The 19,153-nt window shown below is 38.1% G+C and overlaps 3 protein-coding genes across 3 annotated transcripts; 2 read left to right on the forward strand and 1 right to left on the reverse strand.

Annotated features, from left to right (window-relative positions):
* Positions 1-119: 119 nt before the first annotated feature.
* LOC116916361 (neuroglobin) lies at positions 120-8,449 on the forward strand. The gene is made up of 3 exons (XM_032921580.2): positions 120-968; positions 7,107-7,338; positions 7,406-8,449. The coding sequence occupies exons 1-3, from the start codon at positions 757-759 to the stop codon at positions 7,571-7,573; spliced, it is 612 nt and encodes a 203-aa protein (XP_032777471.2). The 5' UTR covers positions 120-756; the 3' UTR covers positions 7,574-8,449.
* A 1,204-nt stretch (positions 8,450-9,653) lies between these two features.
* Positions 9,654-10,979, reverse strand: LOC116916360. The gene is made up of 6 exons (XM_032921579.2): positions 10,823-10,979; positions 10,592-10,749; positions 10,384-10,521; positions 10,225-10,314; positions 10,039-10,144; positions 9,654-9,961 (listed from the first exon to the last, which is right to left on the reverse strand). The coding sequence occupies exons 1-6, from the start codon at positions 10,890-10,892 to the stop codon at positions 9,732-9,734; spliced, it is 792 nt and encodes a 263-aa protein (XP_032777470.2). The 5' UTR covers positions 10,893-10,979; the 3' UTR covers positions 9,654-9,731.
* Positions 10,980-11,742: 763 nt separating this feature from the next.
* On the forward strand, positions 11,743-13,662 carry LOC116916362. The gene is made up of 3 exons (XM_032921581.2): positions 11,743-11,971; positions 12,049-12,941; positions 13,013-13,662. Exons 2-3 carry the CDS (start codon positions 12,905-12,907, stop codon positions 13,606-13,608), a joined length of 633 nt encoding a protein of 210 aa, XP_032777472.1. The 5' UTR covers positions 11,743-11,971; positions 12,049-12,904; the 3' UTR covers positions 13,609-13,662.
* Positions 13,663-19,153: the final 5,491 nt, after the last annotated feature.

Consider the following 19,153-nt stretch of genomic DNA (forward strand, 5'->3'; position numbering starts at 1 on the left):
AAAAAAAAAAAAAGGAGGAGGGAATCATTCGGCGCATGATCGGGATGGCGGTCCGTTTTCACTTTTGCTATGACGTGGCGACGAACCCCTGGAGTGAGATGGGTGGGAGGAGAAGAAGAGGCTCAGTCACGAATGTGTCTTAGTCCTCTATGAGATGGTAGCGGCAGCACAAGACGCGCTAATAACGTGCAACTAAAAAGAAAACAAAAAAATCTTAATCGTCATCTCCGAAGGAAAAAAAAAACAAATTGTGGATTTCGCGGTTCGTTCAATTCGCAATTGTTTACGCAAATTTGCTGTTTTCTTGGAAATACCTTTATTTAATTTTTTTTCATTTGATTTTGTGTTGAAAAAAAAATATTTTGTGCGTGACGAGTGAGCGTGAGTCCCGCTTTTTCGCAAGCCATAGTGTGGGGCAGCTGTGTGTCAAGTGCTGCGTGACGTGCGCAGGTGCTGTGCATCCGCATTCTGAAAATAAAAGTCTATTTCTTTTGAAAATCGACAGTATAACTCACATCTTTTCATCAAGCAAAGTTTCTACACGTGTCTGTGTCGCGTAAAAAGAAAAGTGCAAAAACGACAAGAGTCTTGATTAGCGGCAAAAAAAAATTAGAGTTGGTTGCCAACGTCGTGCTGTCTGTGATTGACTGTCTCTGTGTGTTACAAGGGGAAGATTGGAAAACTTGGCAGAAAAGGCAGGAGGGGTGGGTACCACCCGATTCATCATCATCATCGTCACGAAATTATCTGTCATCAATGGGTTGTGTTCAGAGTCAATCAAACGGGCAAACGTCCAAGGACAAAGGAGCTGCTTCAGTCATTGGTGACAACAACGGACAAGGTGGAGCATCAGCCGCCCAAGTTGACCCTCGTTTACCGCTCAATGCCCGTCAAAAATATTCGATGTTGGCTTCCTGGAAAGGCATCAGCCGGGCACTTGAACCCACCGGCGTCTACATGTTTATCAAGTAAATCACCCACTATGCGTTTTTCTTTTGTTTCCGAGCTAAGAATAACAAAACGCCTCGCGTTCGGCTATAACGTTCGTGCGTTTTCTCAAGAGGATTCAAAGTGCACGCAGATTTGAACCGTATATATCATGTCAATGGTATTTAAAAAAAAAAAAAAGAAAAGGATTATTTTTGTTTTTTCTAAACCACAAAAGCGGATGATTACAGAGACTTTACAAGTTAAAGCTCTGCTTGGGAATGCAAGCCACTGAGCAGATAACAGAGGGCGTCAGTGACGATAATCTCTTATAAAATAGCTTATGTACATCTAGCTAGTTCAAGTTGTGTGCTGCACACCCGTCTATGTAAGTAGAGAGATATACATCCACGATGAACATATAGACGAAAGTTTGTTATTCACGCAAGCAGCAACTGTGGCATATAACAAACACATGCTTATATACTGTCTGCTAATACAAACTTGACATCGTTTAATGGTTTATCGCCGCATCGAATAGCGCGATGCTTCATTAAATAATCTTTTCCCCCATACCACATATGAATTGCCGTTCTTTCAACGTTTTGCCATCGACTATGTGATGCTGGTTAACTACAGGTCATCGTGTCTTTGTTGTCATTTTTTCGTTGTTATGTGATCGTTACAGAGATTGCAATCGACGGTAATTCAATGCCACGTATGGCTACCTTTTAGAACTACGGGGCATAGGTATCACTCTCGAACCTCATTATCCGCTTCAATGATTGGGGACTGCTTTGATCTTTAATAATCGATCTAGCGGTAGAGATGCGTGACTCTGTGTCAAAACACGGAACCTCAAAATGATGGAGGAATTACCGAGTACATCCCCGTGTCTCGTCGTCTCGCAGATTGATGTTAGACGTTCATTGAATATTTAAGGCTTCAAGAGATTCACCTAAATAACAAAAAAAAAAAAAAAAATATTGATTCGTGGACCGCTCAATGAGTTCCACATTGTGATTTTCAACCTACAGTTCATGTATTATTTGCATCAGGTTTTTGTGGATATACTGGTTGCTAAGTGATAAATGATTCGTCGAATCACGGATGACGCGTGATGGCGACTCCCATGATGTTACATTCACGAGCCACTCTATTCAGCCTATGGACTTTCACATTATACAAAGAATATATTTTACCATCTATTAAATGCGTTCTAGTTGCATATTCATATGCTGCAGATACGCATAACATCGATAGCCATCGGGCCTGTTGGGATGGAGGGTGCAATCCATTGGGTGCAAGAATTCTCTTTAGTTCCACATCTTCAATTTTCATCATCGTCCATCCTCTTTATTACGTCAGCGAAGTACATTTCCCATCTGATGTGCAAAATGAATAAATAAAAAGCCAATCCATTTAGATATAGACAGGGATTTTTATATATACAGTATACGTACAGTATATACTTTTAAATGTTCCCTATTTCTATATGATGGACGTGAAAGATGTACATAGAGTGGTGCCAATAACTGACGAAGAGGTATAGTACTGTATATCTGGGGAATGTTCTTTTGTTACACGCTGTATCTTATCGATTTTTCTCTACATATAAGGACTTTGTTTCTTGACTGAACTGTTTTGTTTTCTAACAAAACGTGTTTCCCTTTTTGGGTTCGGGCGTCGTATCGGCACGACTTATTGATATTTTTTTTTTTCGTTCTTTATTATATCTTCGATCGACTCAACTTTTCCCTGTTTTTCATCAACACATTTTCAATAAAGCGCAATCAGTTTCAGGCGTCAATTTGTCTATGCACCGTTTCACTTATATTATTTTTCATCATCCGTAAGTTAATTACAATTCCTCTTGTCAACGCCATTTACAAACTAGCGCCACCTATTATATTTTTTCCTTATTTTTTCTATTTGTTACTTGTGTGCTCAAATTACGTTTCCTAGTAATAGTATACCCTATCCAGAAAACCCACGAAGGTCGATGTATCGCTCTTGATATACATATAGCCTACATATACTCTCAATAAAATCAGTCACGCTCCTGCCTTCCGGCAATAAACTCTAGAATAAAACCAACAAATATCTTTGTATAGCTTTTATACCCACCCTGCAACCAACACCTCTCGTATAAAGGAATATAGATACAGGGCACACACACACACAAAAAATGGTATTTTTTTTTTCGTCTTCATCTTCCGCGTTACGCAGTCCAGCAGCGTTACAGAACACACAAGAGTATTGATCTGTTGTCAGTGCTGCTCCGTAGACGCAGTCTGCTTCCCTGTTATGTAGGGTTCGACCCATTCTTTGTCCCTGCTGCTATAAGCGTATATAGAGGGAGAAAGTGAAGCATCTGCAGTGTATAATACACAAAAGAATAGATGTATACAGATCGACTTCAGTTTGTTGTTATAAACATCAGTCGCCACACGCTATCACAGTGCCAGAAGCTTTTATATTGCCGTGCTGCATCACAGATTCCTTCTTCTTCTGTGTATACGATCGCGTATAGACGAGATTCGATAACAACAGATTTAGATGGGGAGACATGACGGTGGTAGTCGACATCAGCCCCCCCCCAAAAAAAAGGAACTAATTAATTAATTAGATTTCCAATCAAGCTTAAGAAAGAACAAATGATTGAGGATGCTATACACATGTATATAGTAATGAATCGGCTGATTTCAAATTGAATCCAACACTATGTGTCAGTTCCTTTTTGTTATAGAACGTGATTGAGGCGTAATGCTCAATCAGGGCCTTTTAATAAATATAAACAATATATACTTCATCAAGGATAGGAAGGATCCTTGATTGCACCCTGTTGATGTATCCGTGAGTGTTGCTCTGCTGATGCTGATTTTCAATTAGAGGTGTATATATACTGATATAGAACAGCCCCCCTTTTTATTTTCTTTACGCCTCTTACAACTAATCAAGCCGCTCTTTCTTATTACATTTGTGTTTGCCTCCCTTTTTTAAAATCCTTTATGTGTACGTAGATTAATGATCTATTTAAAGGTACAATACGTATAGCAGAAATATGTAGAAAACATGGTGAACGATCGTGATGCTTAGAACAACCTGTGCATATCTTTTATAGCCTCGGAGACGTTTCAACGCATATTTTTGTGCTGTTGATTTCTTTTGATTTATCGAGTTGTGTGTAGATTATACATAACAGCATTGAGTCAGCGAATATATATACACACAAAGTCTTGGTTACATAAACAAAAAGAAAATGGGATGGGAGACGTATTACACAGGGAAAAAAAAGGAATACAAACACATCAGTAAAACACAAACGGGCAGAGCGACACTGGCAACAGCTAGACGTGATAGATGCTGTATCACGAAAAAAAAAAAGATAGACCTAACAAGACTATTTGTTATTTGATTCTTTCTATTTTATACTGTGGGCATTTACACGACAAACAAACAAGGCTTAGACGCCTATACAAATAAGACGGTGGTTGTTTGATCTGTATATTTTTTATGATAATGGATTGATGAACATTTAATAGCATTTGTTGGCTTGTATCGTTCCTGTGCAATCTTCACGTGTATACACTTTACAATTTTTATTAGAAGCTTGACGGATTAACGCATTAACTTTGATGAGCTTTCATGAGACGTGGAGACTCTTATTAACCAATGATTATTACAATAAATACTGTATATAACAGCGATCGTCTAGTCTCGTGCTTTTTTAAAAACTCTTCTTAAAATGAACCTCATCTAGAATTCCCCGTTCACGAGAGCATTTTTTGAAATGACCCTAAAGTTGTTGGATGTCTGAATCTATACACATGCACGTATATAAATTGTCCATGTCCGTAGAGGACTAGGCCTTTCGGTGGCATCCTTGCGAATAGATATAAAAGCAGTAGATATTGAAAAGGAAGCTATATATCTAGAGAGATAGATTCGATCAGTATATACGCAGCCCTATAAATATATACGTTTGGTACACAATTTATGTACGTCTCTATATATATATAAAAGAATGGGAAGCGACATGGCTGGCATGGGATGCCTGATTACGTCTATACAGCATATATACGGTTTTTTATTACTATACATTTTAATGATATGTTTATTTCGGCTTGCGTGTACTTTTATAGGCAAATGAAATTACAGACATTGCGAAAGAGGTTATCGGGTGCGTTTGCTGTATTAACGAGCTCGCGTGGGTTTGGTGGAATACGTTACATCAAGTATGCAGTAATATCCAATTAGAGCAGAGTGTTGCAAAAGGGTAGCATCAACAACGTATATAGGAGTGCTGTTAAATAGTTGATATTGCAAGAATTTGAAGAGAACTAAACTGTTAAAAGGCAATAGACTCAATTTAAGCTAATTCAAATGCGATACATATAAAAATCGGCTTCTTTATGCTACAAAAATATATGAAAATATAATAAAGAAAACCTTTATACCAGATTTGCGGTTCTTCCTTGTCATGGAAATATATTGATTTTTCTATCCGCCAGGATCAACATCCAACCGCCTATATAACGAACGGGAATTCACAAATTTCAGCATTTCCTCCTACGCCCAAGAGAATTTTCTTTCATGTATAAAACATTTCTTGTCGTATATACACATAAAATGGCAAATTTTATTTACGCGTCATTATCAAATGCAAACAAGAACCCAATAGGTATACATCCTAACGAAATGACATGTAGTGTTCTATTTGTGCAAAAAAAGGGCCGCTGTGCTGCACATTGCCATGTATATACACAATGCATTCAGTCTATTGGCTCTATGTATATAGCATCACCAACAAGAGAAATCTATGTCGTATTAGAAAAAGGAAAAAAGAAAAAGAGGAAAGAATTCAACAAAAAGGAACCTGCCGGAAGAGGCTCATCGGCGCCATTTCCGGCATCATGCCAGAAAGCCATTTGACAGCAATATCACCCAGAAAATGACTAAAGGAAATGTATATAAGAATAGAGCCGTCGTCTATATAGAAAAAAAAGGGCCAAGGGTGGAAAGTGATACAACCTCTCTCCAATGAAAAGAACAAAGATGTGTGTAGATCGTCGACGGCTATATCACGTGGAGACATTTTATTGACGGAAAAGTCTATATAGACCATCTATCTACGCACATTCAACCCGACTTCCTTCCTTTCTCCTAAACAAAAAAATACGAACCCTATACCACGATACGTCTTTATATACTTTCATATAGATATATAACATTATATGTATATAAGGTTTAAGAATAAAAAATAAAAGGTCAGATATCAAACGGAATGAAGGTTGATTGATTTCCAATCAAAATGATTCGCCGTGTGCACAAGGAAAATTTGCAATTGGCCGCGTGTCACGAAATGTCTGCGGCCGCAAGTATATCTATACGTGTAACGGTGCTGTATACAGCGGAATTTTAATTAAATGTACATCTATCTAGCCATATAACATTAACGGGATAACTCGCAATTGAGCTGACGTGGAAATAATCTATATGGGCGTGTTAAAGGAGCTATATACCATTGTTAATGTTGCTGATGAAATTGCTTTCATCGCTCAGACGCGATCAGAGCTTGTCCGCACTCTCTTTTGTTGCTATCGTAAGCCCCTATGGACCGCTGCTGTGTCGTCATATATATTACTATATACTTCGATAGATCAATGCCACTGGAAGATATTTAAAAGCTGAAAAGAGTTTTCCTTTCAAAAAAGAAAAAAATTTCAATTACGAACAGTAATCTGATAATGGATCGACTATATCGAATTGGTTTTCCCTTTTTTTTGATGGGTAGTCTAAATATTTCAGGCATACATACAATTTGAATATGAGCTATTCATCAGTAAATATTGCAGGGCCTACATAACATTGAATTGAAATTGAATTATTGGCAGAATCTTGTGCAAAAAACATGTGTCTGCACAAGTCGTGATTAAATTTGTGTCTATTCGAGCGAGACATCATAAAAAAGGCCGGAGGAATGTCACGAGGCGCAACACTTTGTTGAACGCCGTTGCCTTGCAAGAGTGGCGTCCAACGTCCATTTATTCAAAACACGTTTACTAAAACACAGTGTGGTACTACCTCTTTTGATGCAGCCAATTGAATATAAGAACGAAAATATTCCTGGAATTTTGGAAACAAGATTTTCATATTTGTGTATTCATATATTTCAGACTGTTTGAAGAGCACAAAGAATTGCTGAGTTTGTTTACGAAATTTCATCAGTTGACGACAAGAGACGAGCAGGCGAACAGCGAAGAATTGGCTGAACACGCGTCGTCTGTTATGAGCACGTTGGATGAAAGCATCAGATCGTTGGACAATGTCGACACGTTCCTGCTCTATCTCCATCAGGTCGGCCAATCCCATTACAAAATCGAAGGTTTTCAAAAAGAATATTTCTGGGTGAGTCCCTTTATGTTTGTTTGATTATACCGCACTTTTTGACGCGCACGATTATTTTAAAATCTAGAAAATCCGCAATCCGTTCCTGGAGGCTGTCAAGATGACGCTAGGCGATCGTTACACGGAAAACATTGAAAACATTTACAAAGTGTCGATTAATTTAGTGATTGAAACGCTAGTCGAAGGCTATGAAAAAGCGCAGCAACAACAACGACAAGCAGCTCCTTCTTCGTAATTGAAATTACTGTGGCGAGCTTACACACATCTTCATCTGGTCATCGTTCATCTCTTTAACACCGTCCGGTCATCCCCTAACATCTTCGTTTTTGTTTTTGTTCTTTTAATATCATCAAAAGTGCAGCATCATTTGTGTATACCGTAGTACCTTTATTTAAATTACAGACGTCTAACTGCTCGTCGAAACAAATTGAAGCAGTCATCAGTTGAGAGAGAGAGCAAACTATACAATTTAGATTGTAATAATTCTATAATATCCTCGCAGCCAATGACGCAATGTGTGAGGACTTGACCACATTTCTTGTAAACAATTTTCTGAATTTTCAGTTGCTTTGTGTGTGACGATGAAATCTTGTCGTATAAATGATTGTTTAATGGCAAACGGGAGGAGACATGCATTTATTAAGAACCTATTTGTATCGTGACGATAAGAAAATGGACGAACGCCAGTCAACCGGAGCACTCGAAAATGAATAGAAATTTGAAAAAAGGAAATGAAAAATCAAATTGTATGCGCGTGTCCACGCATTTTGTACATACAGAAATGTGGCTCAAAAAAATATTCTTAGTCAACCTTTTTTTTCTTTCTTTCGTTTACGTGATGCAGTATGCAGATGGTTGTCGACAAACGAAAAAGAGTCTATATATGAATTCAAATGTTTTTCTTGAGTTCTTATTATCGTGGAATTTATTATTTAGCCCTTTCTGCTGCACTGATGTCTTGATATAACGCTGCTGTAAATATATTTTGATTAGTCACCATATAACAGCACCAGCCAAAGAATATTTTGTTTTGAGGTTGTTTTGTCTCATTTTCTATACATGTACATTAAACTTTATTCTATAGGCCGCCTATACACAAACAACTGTCTCAGTCCGCCTTTTTTTTTTTCTCCTTCTAAACTTATACAACCGGCTCGTATGTGTGTGGAAGTGGTTGATATTAATTTGCGGGACTTTGCTTAGGACGTGTCACGCGGAGCTGCTGTTCTTATGCAAAGTCACGCAACGAAATTGCCGCAGCCGTTTGACAATTAATGAAAATACACGCAGAGGGGTGGTCTGACTTTTGCAAAAAAAAAATCCCGTTTGGAGTATGAATTAAATTAAATTATATAAGCAAAAAACCATGAATAATTAAGACAAATTGTTTTCACGCCGACGAGGTAAAGAGAAAACATTAAGTATATAGGACCTATACAATATATTATAACCACCTGGAATGCTTGAGGGCGTTTGGGTGTGCATGACTCATTTAGAAAATTTAGAGGACCCATCCGATGCACGACAAAGCGCTCGAGGTCCCTATAAAAAATAAAATAATAGTAAAATAACAAAGAGAGAGTTCCAAATAAGGTTAAACAATCAATTTTGCATTCGTTAATAACTCTCTATAAAGTTCTAATAAAATTCATTTCCCACAACAATGCTGTATTATATTAGCTATCACATATAACGCATTTAATATTATAATGATGTGCACATTTTGCCATCAATTAACTTCGTGTAAGTGGACGCAAATTTTTTTTTTCATTTGGCAAAGATTTGGCACAGTGATTAAATGTATATAGTAGGTCTATAAAACAGCGAATTGTCTTTTTATTGCATCCCCATTTCAACACCAAACAAAGCCAATTGTTTATTGGCACAGCTCGTATAGACGTCCTACCACGCTAAAACCAGCAAACCACAAAGTTAAAGCAATTACGATTGTTCAAGCATGATTGAACGCACTCGCTTGCAGCGGTGTGTATATACGTAACCTCCTTATTCTTTTGTGATACAGCACGCGTGACTATTTTTATCAAATAAAATGAAATCTCTCGTATTGATTCAAGAAACCCTAAAAACGCGTGACTGGTCCACAGACATGCCACCCGCTTAATCATTTATCAGTTGAGATATATAAACAAATTGAAAATGCAACGAAGGAAGTCAATAAATGATTACTGTTCCCGATGCCCTATATACGTGATAGGCTTCGAAGATTACAGTACTATACAACGCAAGTCCAAAGTTCACCAACAAATTGTTGTATACCTTTGTACTTTTCGAATTGAACTATCGAAAGTAGAACGTTTCCTTATATAACGTCACGTGTAATATGATTTCGTTCATTTGTTATATGTAAATCAACATTATCAAAATATAAACAATTAAGGATGAAGTTCACAGACGGCACCCCAGACACCATCGCAATGATAACTGGCCCAATGCAGACCGTTGTAACCGATCAACATGCAGGTGTAATTTTTGTCGTATTGATCGTTGCAAAAAGGCTCTGCAATAGGATACCAATTGACATAGCCCGGATAGAGATTCGTATTGGTCGCTTCCCAAACCCATCGTCCAAATGTTTTGATACAACTCGTCCAAAAATCGCTTCCTATTATATCATCGATTTTAATTAGTTTTTTTTTTTCAATTAATAATAAAGCCTATATGAGGATTTGTTCCATTTACCTAATCCCCACGTGTCGGAAATGGCCTTGTCTTCTTCGGGAGTCTCGATAGACACTAACAACATGCCGTTGTCTTCGCAAAAAGCTTTCTGGTCGGTTTGGTTTCTCTATATAGAAATATTAAAACCCGCAAATGTTTTTCAAACATTTCGGACAACATTTGTTATATTATTAAAGTATATCAGACCTTGGTGTACGAAGCACAATGGCACGAGACATCGTCAACAAGTCGAGTGCAATTAGTTTCCAATCCCAAATCGGCAGGGCAAGTGACCGCCTATTTTTTTAAATACAAATTAAAACTTATCTATTCAATTTCAAACGCACATCAAGATCTCAATGAAACCTTTTCGATTCTCAGTTGGAGTTGAGTCGTTGGCATTTTCTTGAATCGAATCTCAGCTGATGATTGAGTGGTGTAAACGACGGTTTCTCCTTCGTTGGCATAAATGATTGGAGATGCTAGTCCAAGTCCATCGTGAATCTGAGAGTTAATAGAAAGGCCGTCAATTACCAGAGTAAAAACCATTTTTTTTGTGGTTAAGTTTAATTACAGTGAAATATTCCTGGACTTGTTCAAAGCTTCCGATATTGACTGCGCTCAGGGCCAAAATGCGATCCGGTTCTGTTTCAATTTTCCAGGTGCAATCGGCGTCAGTTGGTGCGTCAATGACCGCTGATTTTTCTACAAACATTTCGCCACCACATGTGCCTATACATTCCAAACATTTCTATACATTATCATACTATATAGAACTAAAAAGAAATAAGAATAATTCATTTACCAGAACGGAAGGAGGTGACATGGCCGACGATGGAACAAAAGAGAAATAAAAAGGCAAATCGTTGATCCATTTTTACTTGAAATCGATTGAAATCGAACAGTGATACGATTGACTGTTTTTTGCCCAGGAAGTTTCCTCTTTATATAGAGACAGCCAATAAATGTGAAAGATATCTGATAATAATTATCACGTTGTCAGTCACGTTGTTCGTCAACGTGCACTGAAGTGTGTGTGCACCAAAGCTATTCATTTCCCGCACAAAACATCCTGTAGATTAGAGGCGTTTAGAAAGAAAAATAAAGGCGATCTTTACGTAAGCTCAGACATAGTTATGTAAGTTGTAATAAAATCATTTCCCGTTACACAAATGCTATTGATGCATTTATTGTATAAACGTGTAATTTGATTGCTTTTCTCTATACCTGTCGGCATTTATTGCTCTGTGGGCATCACAAGCGGATGGCAATTCGATGTGGAGAAGACGTAATATATGCCTTTCATTTGATTAGGTCAGGTGCTGCTGTTTGTCGGACGTAAAATTAAAACAATTGAAATTTTATGTAATTAATACTCACTAACTCTGGATGTCTATCGGGGTGTCGATTGCATTTATCACGCGTTCCAATTTCCCGAGCGATGAAAACACGTACAGGTGACTCACCGAATGGCCCAACACGTGTAGCAGTTAAACGGCCACTGTTTTGCCCACCAAAACAGACGCAGATGCTTGTCAAATATTTTTTTATTATTTTCTCTTATATATTTACCGGTGGGCTGCGGTTGTTGTCGAGCGGACAACATATAAAACTTAACGCCTAGCAATAAATCATGGCAGCTCTTGCGACTCTAAAATGTGCTAGCAACCAACGACATTGTCTGTTCTATACTGATGTGTACGGCCCTGTGCGTCATACGCAGCTGATGATCAGTCGATCCACAAAATGAGTCTGTTGCATCTGGATTATTTTGACGTGTTGCCACGAGTGACAGAACGAATTCAAACGTGTATATATAAGGACAGACAATCTTTCTCGGTTTCGAATTCGATATATTGTGTCTTTAATCGACTAACACGCAACGATCCATATATACGAGAAAATGAAATTTCTTTTCATTGCCTTGGTTGCCATGGTCACCATTTCAATGGCGGTAAGGTTTATTCCATTTATGTTTTTTGTTATTTGTTTTTTTTTTTGTTTGCAATTTCTGCTTGAATTATATGAAAGGCTTCCCAAATGCCACCCCCGACTGAAGTTCCTCTTCCGCCGACTGGATCACCGTCTCCAACTGGTGGCCTACGTCCTCAACCACGTCCTCCAGGTCCTCGCCCTGCCCGGCTCACCCAGAATTTCTATAGACTGGCCTGAATCCGTTTTTTTTGTGCATCGCAAACCAAATTCAAATCATTTTGCCCATCTTCCATGCCTTTTCCTTTTTACCAATGGTCGTTTGCTTACTTCACCTATTATAATAAATATATCAATCATTTTTAAGCATTAAAAATTATGTCTCCGCAATGTGCCAAAATTCATTTTACTTGGGTTTTCCCCTTATTGCAATTTAAAGGGGGGGGGGGATTTCCTTTTTTTAATAGTTCAAACCACCCGAATGTATTTTTCATAGCCAAAGGCATTTAAATTATTTGACATGAAACTGCTATTAAAAAAAAAAAAATGTACATTGCATAACGGCAAAAAGGAAATCGCATTTCATCGTATAAAGAATCATCGGGAGGTCTTGAACATCTTCGGAACGTCTTCCAAAGACATTTCCAACTTGAAAAAGTGTTTTCTTCTTTCTCCAGGGCCATAATCAAGACTCGTATATGTACTTCATTGCTCTATACAGTTATGTTTGTAGTATATAGAGACATGTGTTACTTCATCGTTGACCAAATTGCTGGCCAGAAAGAGAAAAGATGTAGTAGACTACTAGCTAAACAGAAAACTAGGTTACGTCATATGTATAGACACAAGCTGTTTCCCCCTCTATCCTGGTGTATACACACGCGTTTTTCAAAGTGATCAGTAGACAGCGAATAGGAAGAGAGGAAGGACCTTGCAATTCTCTCCTTCAGAAAACATGAAATTTTCAAGTGTTTTTGTTCTGCTTGTCGTCGGTAAGTTGTTCATTTTAACCCTCAAACAAAACGAATGTTGAAATGATAAAAGTCGCATTTATACAATATAGTTTTGCAAACGATTCACTGCCAAATTCGGTGGAAACGGCCGTTGCAAGCAATCAAGTCAAAGTTAAGTGAACGGCTTTCTTCCAATCATCAATTGCAATACGTCAATCTGAGCGAGCAGGGCATCCATCCAAATCGGTTTGTCGCTCCGGCTGTTGCCCAAGACATTGACAGATCAACAAAGCCTAATCATCCGTCAGTGCAACACCATTCAGGTCAACTCCTTGACGAAAGTGGGCATGTCTTTGACGAGCGGGAAGAGCCGGAAGTGGCGGAAAACAAAGCCCAGTCGAGGCACTCATCTTTAATAGCCACTCGTGTGATACCGAGCGGCATCAATCACGTGTACAGAAAATCAATGCCGACTGCATCGTTGTACAGGATGCCAATCTACGAGCAAGATTCTTATCTGGAAGCGCTGGAACTGTCCAGACTTCCGTGTCAAACGCTGGAAGACCCCGACGATTGTTACGATTCGACGCAGCTGCTCCGTCAACGTCCCTCCACTCCGCCCAGCAAAAAGTTGTTGGCAACCATCAGAATCTTGGTCAATTTCCACAATCAACGTCCTAAACATTCACCGTTTTCTTATTTATAATTTTCAGTAATGTTTATTATTATTTAGAAAAAATACATGTAGTATACCAATTCATTTAAAAGCGATTGAATCAAGAATTTGTACCGATCGACGTCAAAGACACACACTTTCTTGTTCCACGTGCAGTTTAAATTCGCCAGTAAATGGAACAGTCTCTCAAATGTTGTGGGTGAAGAGTCTACATATTTTTTATTTACGACTTTGCGGTAATTTGAAACTAGACCTACCGTAAAAGAAAATAGCCCCCGCAGCGCTGTAAGATACCGTTTTACTCCATTTTTTGTTTAAACTATAGCGCTCCCGAAACAAATGGCTAAACGTATACACAAACTCTGTTCTGTGCAATATTTTAAAGAAAACTTTTGATATTGTTTTTTTTTTTTTGCTTTTAACAAAAGAAAAATAGTTTTTCTTGATTGCGTTTGAACAAAGCGGGGGTCGTTCGGCGACGTCGATTGAATATAGACCTTTGAACAATTTTCCCTTTTGATTTAACTGCCATTCTTATAGATACGGAAGTAAGAAAAAAAAAGGAGGAAGAGGACACTAAAATCTGTTTGCACCTAAGGAAAGTGTCGTTGAAATGCACCAGGAACTTCCTTCTAATTCATTTGGATCTATATATTGCTTCGGGTCTTACGGGTTTTATAAACTATTCTCTTGATTCTTCCGACTCAGGTGTTGAACCACATTGATTTACAAATTTCTCCTTCTTCCTGGATCTCTTTTTGTTACAACAAAAAACCAAAAAAGTAAATAACATTTTCTATATTAAGTGTTTGGCATGTTTTCGAACTGGTATATAAATGTTAAGGAAGGAAGTTTACGCAAGCTGTGCCACCCAGAGAGACGACGTTCCACATACCCGAAGGCAAACAGCGATTTCTTGCTTTAAAATTCCCGTTATGCAAAGGAAAAGACGGCAAACTTTTCACAACAGGCCCCGTTAAAACGAAAAGAAAAGAACAAATTCACAGTTGATAAGTTCTTCGATGATAACACATATCAATTGGTGTTTACATAGAAGCTATTACAAGTTTATGGCGCGCAACATGATTGCGAATCTCGTGTCCCTGACGCACTCGATGTTTCCAAATGATGTATAGATCGAAGAAGCACTGACGAGCCATCAGGTAGACTGCGACTTAACTAGGGTGGAAATCCGGGACAAGTCCCAACAAAAACAAATGTCTTGCTGTTGGCGATAGCTCAATCGTTTAGTTGAGCTTCTTCACGTGTTGTTTAACCTAAAAAAATGGAATAACAAAAAAACGATAAACCTTGTTTTGCCAATTGATGAGCCCCCCCCCCCCCTTTTTTTACCTGATTGTCCGTCACGAACATCACGTGACGTGATATGTAAACATCCTGACACTATACATATGTAGAGTTCCTTTAAGACTCGCATGTGTAACATCCAGCTGAGGTAAAGGAAAAGATTTGTGGTGGATTTCGTCCCACATATAATCAGGTGTTCCTTCTCGTGTTCAACGTATGGACTCTCCAGTTTGCCATCACGACAGGATACTTTGTTTCTCCCCCCTTGTTCATAGTATACGTACGTAATTAAAGATTAATGGTTCTTTTGTTCGGGCATGTTCCCAATAACAATTGACAGATTTCTGGTTCCGGTAGCTTCATGAAGACTAAACAACAGGCCAGACCTTGATGCGCTATATATATATAAAAATTCATGATTGCGTGCAGACCAAACATGTCTGGATATTATTTTCAGTTACAAACACAGTCCGACATATTATTTCTGTGGGCTGAATTGATTGTTGTGGTTGCTCGTTGCTATTCTGACGGTCACACAACGTTTTCGAATGCACAATCGCAATTTCTTTTAATGGCTAAACATCGCTAGAATTATTGATCTGAATATGCAGCACGCATAGCAAATGTGTATATGTAGAATGATTTACATGGACATCATTTACTAAGGACAATGGAAATAAAAACTGTGTTAGAACTATAAACTCTGTAAATAATCATTAAAATGTTGATATCAGAGAAATATTAAAATTCTTTTCAAATGTCATTCAAAAATGTTCGCAAAAAAGATAACACCATGTGCAGAAAAAGTCTATATTTGAAGTAACTCTGGGCAACGAGGACGTGAGCAACCAGACGGACGAATGGATGAGCCAATCTAGGCTGAACGAGAGGAGATGCGGATGGGTGGGGACGTGGGAATTCGGTCGGATGTGGTGACAGACGTGGAGGTCGGCGTTTTCAAATAGAAAAGACAAACTCAATTCTTTTCACACAGCAGAATTTAATATATCGAAGAAGGTGATCAAGTCTATAAATTTAGGAACTATACGTATATTGAATAAATAGAAAGAAAAAAAAAGAAAAACCTTTTCTGATAGCCCGTGCTCGATAGAATGTACTACACGAGGATTGGCAAGAGTCCAATCGATTGATCGGATAAAGTTGCCATTCGATTTAATGGGCTTTACAACAAAGAAATGTAGAAGACATGGATGTAATAATGAAAAAAATCCAAACAGACATGTCATTTTTCACAATCTAATCTGACAATAAAGTCTCCATTGAAATATTGAAGCACAGGATCAATCCTACTGGGGAAAATGTTTATATGCTGTCATGGAATTATCAGCAAATAAACTTTTAAACTGAGAAAATTAAAAAAGAAAAAAGAGAAAGTTTTACCGCTGCAATGATAAAAGCCTATAGAAGATCAAAACATATAAAGTATATACCAGCTTCATCATTGCAAGTTACGAGTCGATATGAGAACACGTTTTTTCATCTTTAACGGATGACTTCTTATACGTTCTGCTTATCCTTATCCATTTCTTGAAAACAAGAGTTGCTCTATCAATAAATCTAAACGAGTTATTTATCGATTTTTAGTTATACAACCCTCTGTATATGTATAGAGGGTGAGACTTCATTATTCGAACCAGCTGACTGTTGACGTCACAACTTTGGCTCACGAGTTTTGCCGCTGTGTCTATGGTGAAATGAATAGCGTGTTTAACTGCTAACAAGCCGTGATGCTGCAATAGATCCAGGCTACATAGGATCGTCCTGAGCAATCCTGCGCGTGTTTTCGTCTATTCAGTTAATTGCTGTGCAGTTATTGCACACATTATCTGACCTCAGTTGTATAGTACACGGATGTACTGGATTTTGAATGCCTTTGGCACGCAGCCTTTAACTAAAATTGAATAAGGTGAGGTGACTAATAGACTTGTAATGTTTGGTCACGCACCGCCTTCAGCCACCATCGACATTGAATGGCTGCGATTGATAAAACCAACGCATTGAATAGAAAGGTCAGCTTTAGATTTGCAAAGGGAAGGAACTATTGTGTCATAGACTTGCTAGCACTTGGTTTGTCATCAGACTCACTGATAACATTTGGCCTGCGCGCACGGAATATGAAACGCACAATAGAAGGTCCTGCTCTTGAGTTGAATAAATTAAGTTGTTGGCTAACTAGACTATACAAAAGACCCAACACGAATTTCAAATGACTTTAAAGAAAAATTGGATTAAAAAAAAAAACTCTGCAAACAGCGAGAGAGACTCGGTTCGTACAAAAGAAAACGACGGATGCGATCAGAAACAATACTTAATAGTCATTGAGTAGGCTATTTATAGGATGACGATGATCTAGGAGGATTTATGATGAATGTTATTGCTGGCTATTCGTGGTTAGATAAGACCCTATATACAGTTTCCTGGAACCGAGCCGAATAACGTTTCGATCCGATGCTCCATTGATCCGCCCGATGCCGTAGACCTCCATCTAATGCTAGCCAATGTTAGACACACAGACGTCTATATACTTCATCCTAAACGTTAACTACACGATTGCGTATAGGGCCAAAGAATCCATTTAATAAAAGTGGCTCGCATCAATGTCTGTTGTATATGTGAAAGCAATGGCAGCGCAATTCATGGAGGATGAACTTTTTGTATATATATACGAATTATCGGACTTGAAAAGTATACAAAACGTCAAAGATGATCCAACGCTGAAATTAAAGGTAGTAAGACATTATAAGCGTTTCCCTTTTGGTATAAATTTTCTTGGGATTTCCTGACTTTTCAGACAAAAAATGTACCTCTAATTTGTCATTGGCTGATGCCTCTTGACAAACAAAAGGTGGGTGATGAATCCCTCACAGTCCGTTCTTCAACTTGCTTTAATTTTCTTTTCTTTGCCTTCGAAGTACTATATAAAGCCGACACATTTTATTGTTTCCTTCGCTTGTTTTTTGTTCAAGTTTTTTCCTCTTTATCGTCAGTGTCTACCATCAGCACCCAATCTGTCGATTTCCCAGTCGATTTATCGATCGACTATTCATCAACTGCTGCTGCTTTATTCTTTTTCTTCCATCCATTTCTTTTATCCTGCAGGGGGGAACAAATATAGGTCTACTTATATCCTGCACGACACACGACACAAAATTTTGTACTTTTATGAGCGCAAACTCAGCAAAAAAAAAAAGAGTTTGCTCAGACAGGGCCACGTTTCTCTCGCTTTTATTACCATATAGCCTATACCTATGTCCTTCTTAAAGCACAGTTACGGCAATAAAGTTCTAATGTACCTGTCTGAAGTGATTCCTATAACATTTGCCAATTAAGCCAACTGCGCAGTGAGCGACGACAAGTTGTGGGAAGTAACACAACACGTGAAATTTCAATTTTGACATCTTGTTGTTGCGGCCGGAATGCCTGTAGATACGCAAATTGAACTATTTTCGACCTGGGAATTAAATTTGCATATGTTTTTCCTTGTTGTATATCTACGTGTATGATGGCCGAAAATAAAAGCCGCTTGTAACAGCGTTTTAGACATGGTAAAAATGACATTTTTAGTCTACAAACTCGACTCCCTGAGTGTCCTTCATAAGTACAAATTTCTCTAATGCCGTGTATGGCGCGCATACTGTGTGCCGTGGGCAGTTTCTTACAAATGTTCGTGACAGAAGCATTATGTTATTTGACGTGCAGCTGAAGGTGACGCATAAAAATATAAAAGAAAACACTGTCATAAGTTTTTAGCCCCCCCCCAAAAAATGTTTAAAAATGAAAACAATTAAGACGTTTACATCTAGATGACACGCATGGCGTAGGCGTCTCTAACGCCCCTTGTTGATGGCTGGGCATTTAAGTTTACTTTGTATGTCTTTATAGCCTTTAGTTGGCGTGCAATTGTGTATAGGCTTTTCAATTCATTTATCATCACAGTATTGATGGCCCAGACAAACTGAAAATATAATTGGAAAATTTCATTACCACAAGACAGATATTGTACGTCATAACTATTATGGCTGTACACTCTATGAAAAATCATCAATATGTAAGGCGTGGTTATTTATACCATAAAAACATTAAACTGTTTTTTTTTTTAAGCCATCCTCGACATGGGGGAAAGGCCAAATTGGTTTTAATTCTTTTTTCTTTTAGAGTGTCCATCATTTAGTATTATTTTTCAACTCAATAAACGGACACTAAGCTTTCCAGCCTATGTGTGCACAGCACCATAGCCAAGAATTAT

The sequence above is a fragment of the Daphnia magna genome, linkage group LG2 (assembly GCF_020631705.1).
Source record: "Daphnia magna isolate NIES linkage group LG2, ASM2063170v1.1, whole genome shotgun sequence".
Taxonomy (NCBI): domain Eukaryota; kingdom Metazoa; phylum Arthropoda; class Branchiopoda; order Diplostraca; family Daphniidae; genus Daphnia; species Daphnia magna.

What these genes read in the sequence shown, in the direction of transcription:
- LOC116916361 (XM_032921580.2), top strand. Translation starts at nt 757, where the DNA reads ATGGGTTGTGTTCAGAGTCAATCAAACGGGCAAACGTCCAAGGACAAA. An exon ending in GGCGTCTACATGTTTATCAA is followed by an intron (nt 969 to 7,106) that starts GTAAATCACCCA and finishes CATATATTTCAG; the next exon opens with ACTGTTTGAAGAGCACAAAG. An exon ending in TTCAAAAAGAATATTTCTGG is followed by an intron (nt 7,339 to 7,405) that starts GTGAGTCCCTTT and finishes TTTAAAATCTAG; the next exon opens with AAAATCCGCAATCCGTTCCT.
- LOC116916360 (XM_032921579.2), bottom strand. Translation starts at nt 10,892, where the DNA reads ATGGATCAACGATTTGCCTTTTTATTTCTCTTTTGTTCCATCGTCGGC. An exon ending in AAGTCCAGGAATATTTCACT is followed by an intron (nt 10,522 to 10,591) that starts GTAATTAAACTT and finishes ATTAACTCTCAG; the next exon opens with ATTCACGATGGACTTGGACT. An exon ending in TCCAACTGAGAATCGAAAAG is followed by an intron (nt 10,315 to 10,383) that starts GTTTCATTGAGA and finishes TTAAAAAAATAG; the next exon opens with GCGGTCACTTGCCCTGCCGA.
- LOC116916362 (XM_032921581.2), top strand. Translation starts at nt 12,905, where the DNA reads ATGAAATTTTCAAGTGTTTTTGTTCTGCTTGTCGTCG. An exon ending in TTTTGTTCTGCTTGTCGTCG is followed by an intron (nt 12,942 to 13,012) that starts GTAAGTTGTTCA and finishes TATACAATATAG; the next exon opens with TTTTGCAAACGATTCACTGC.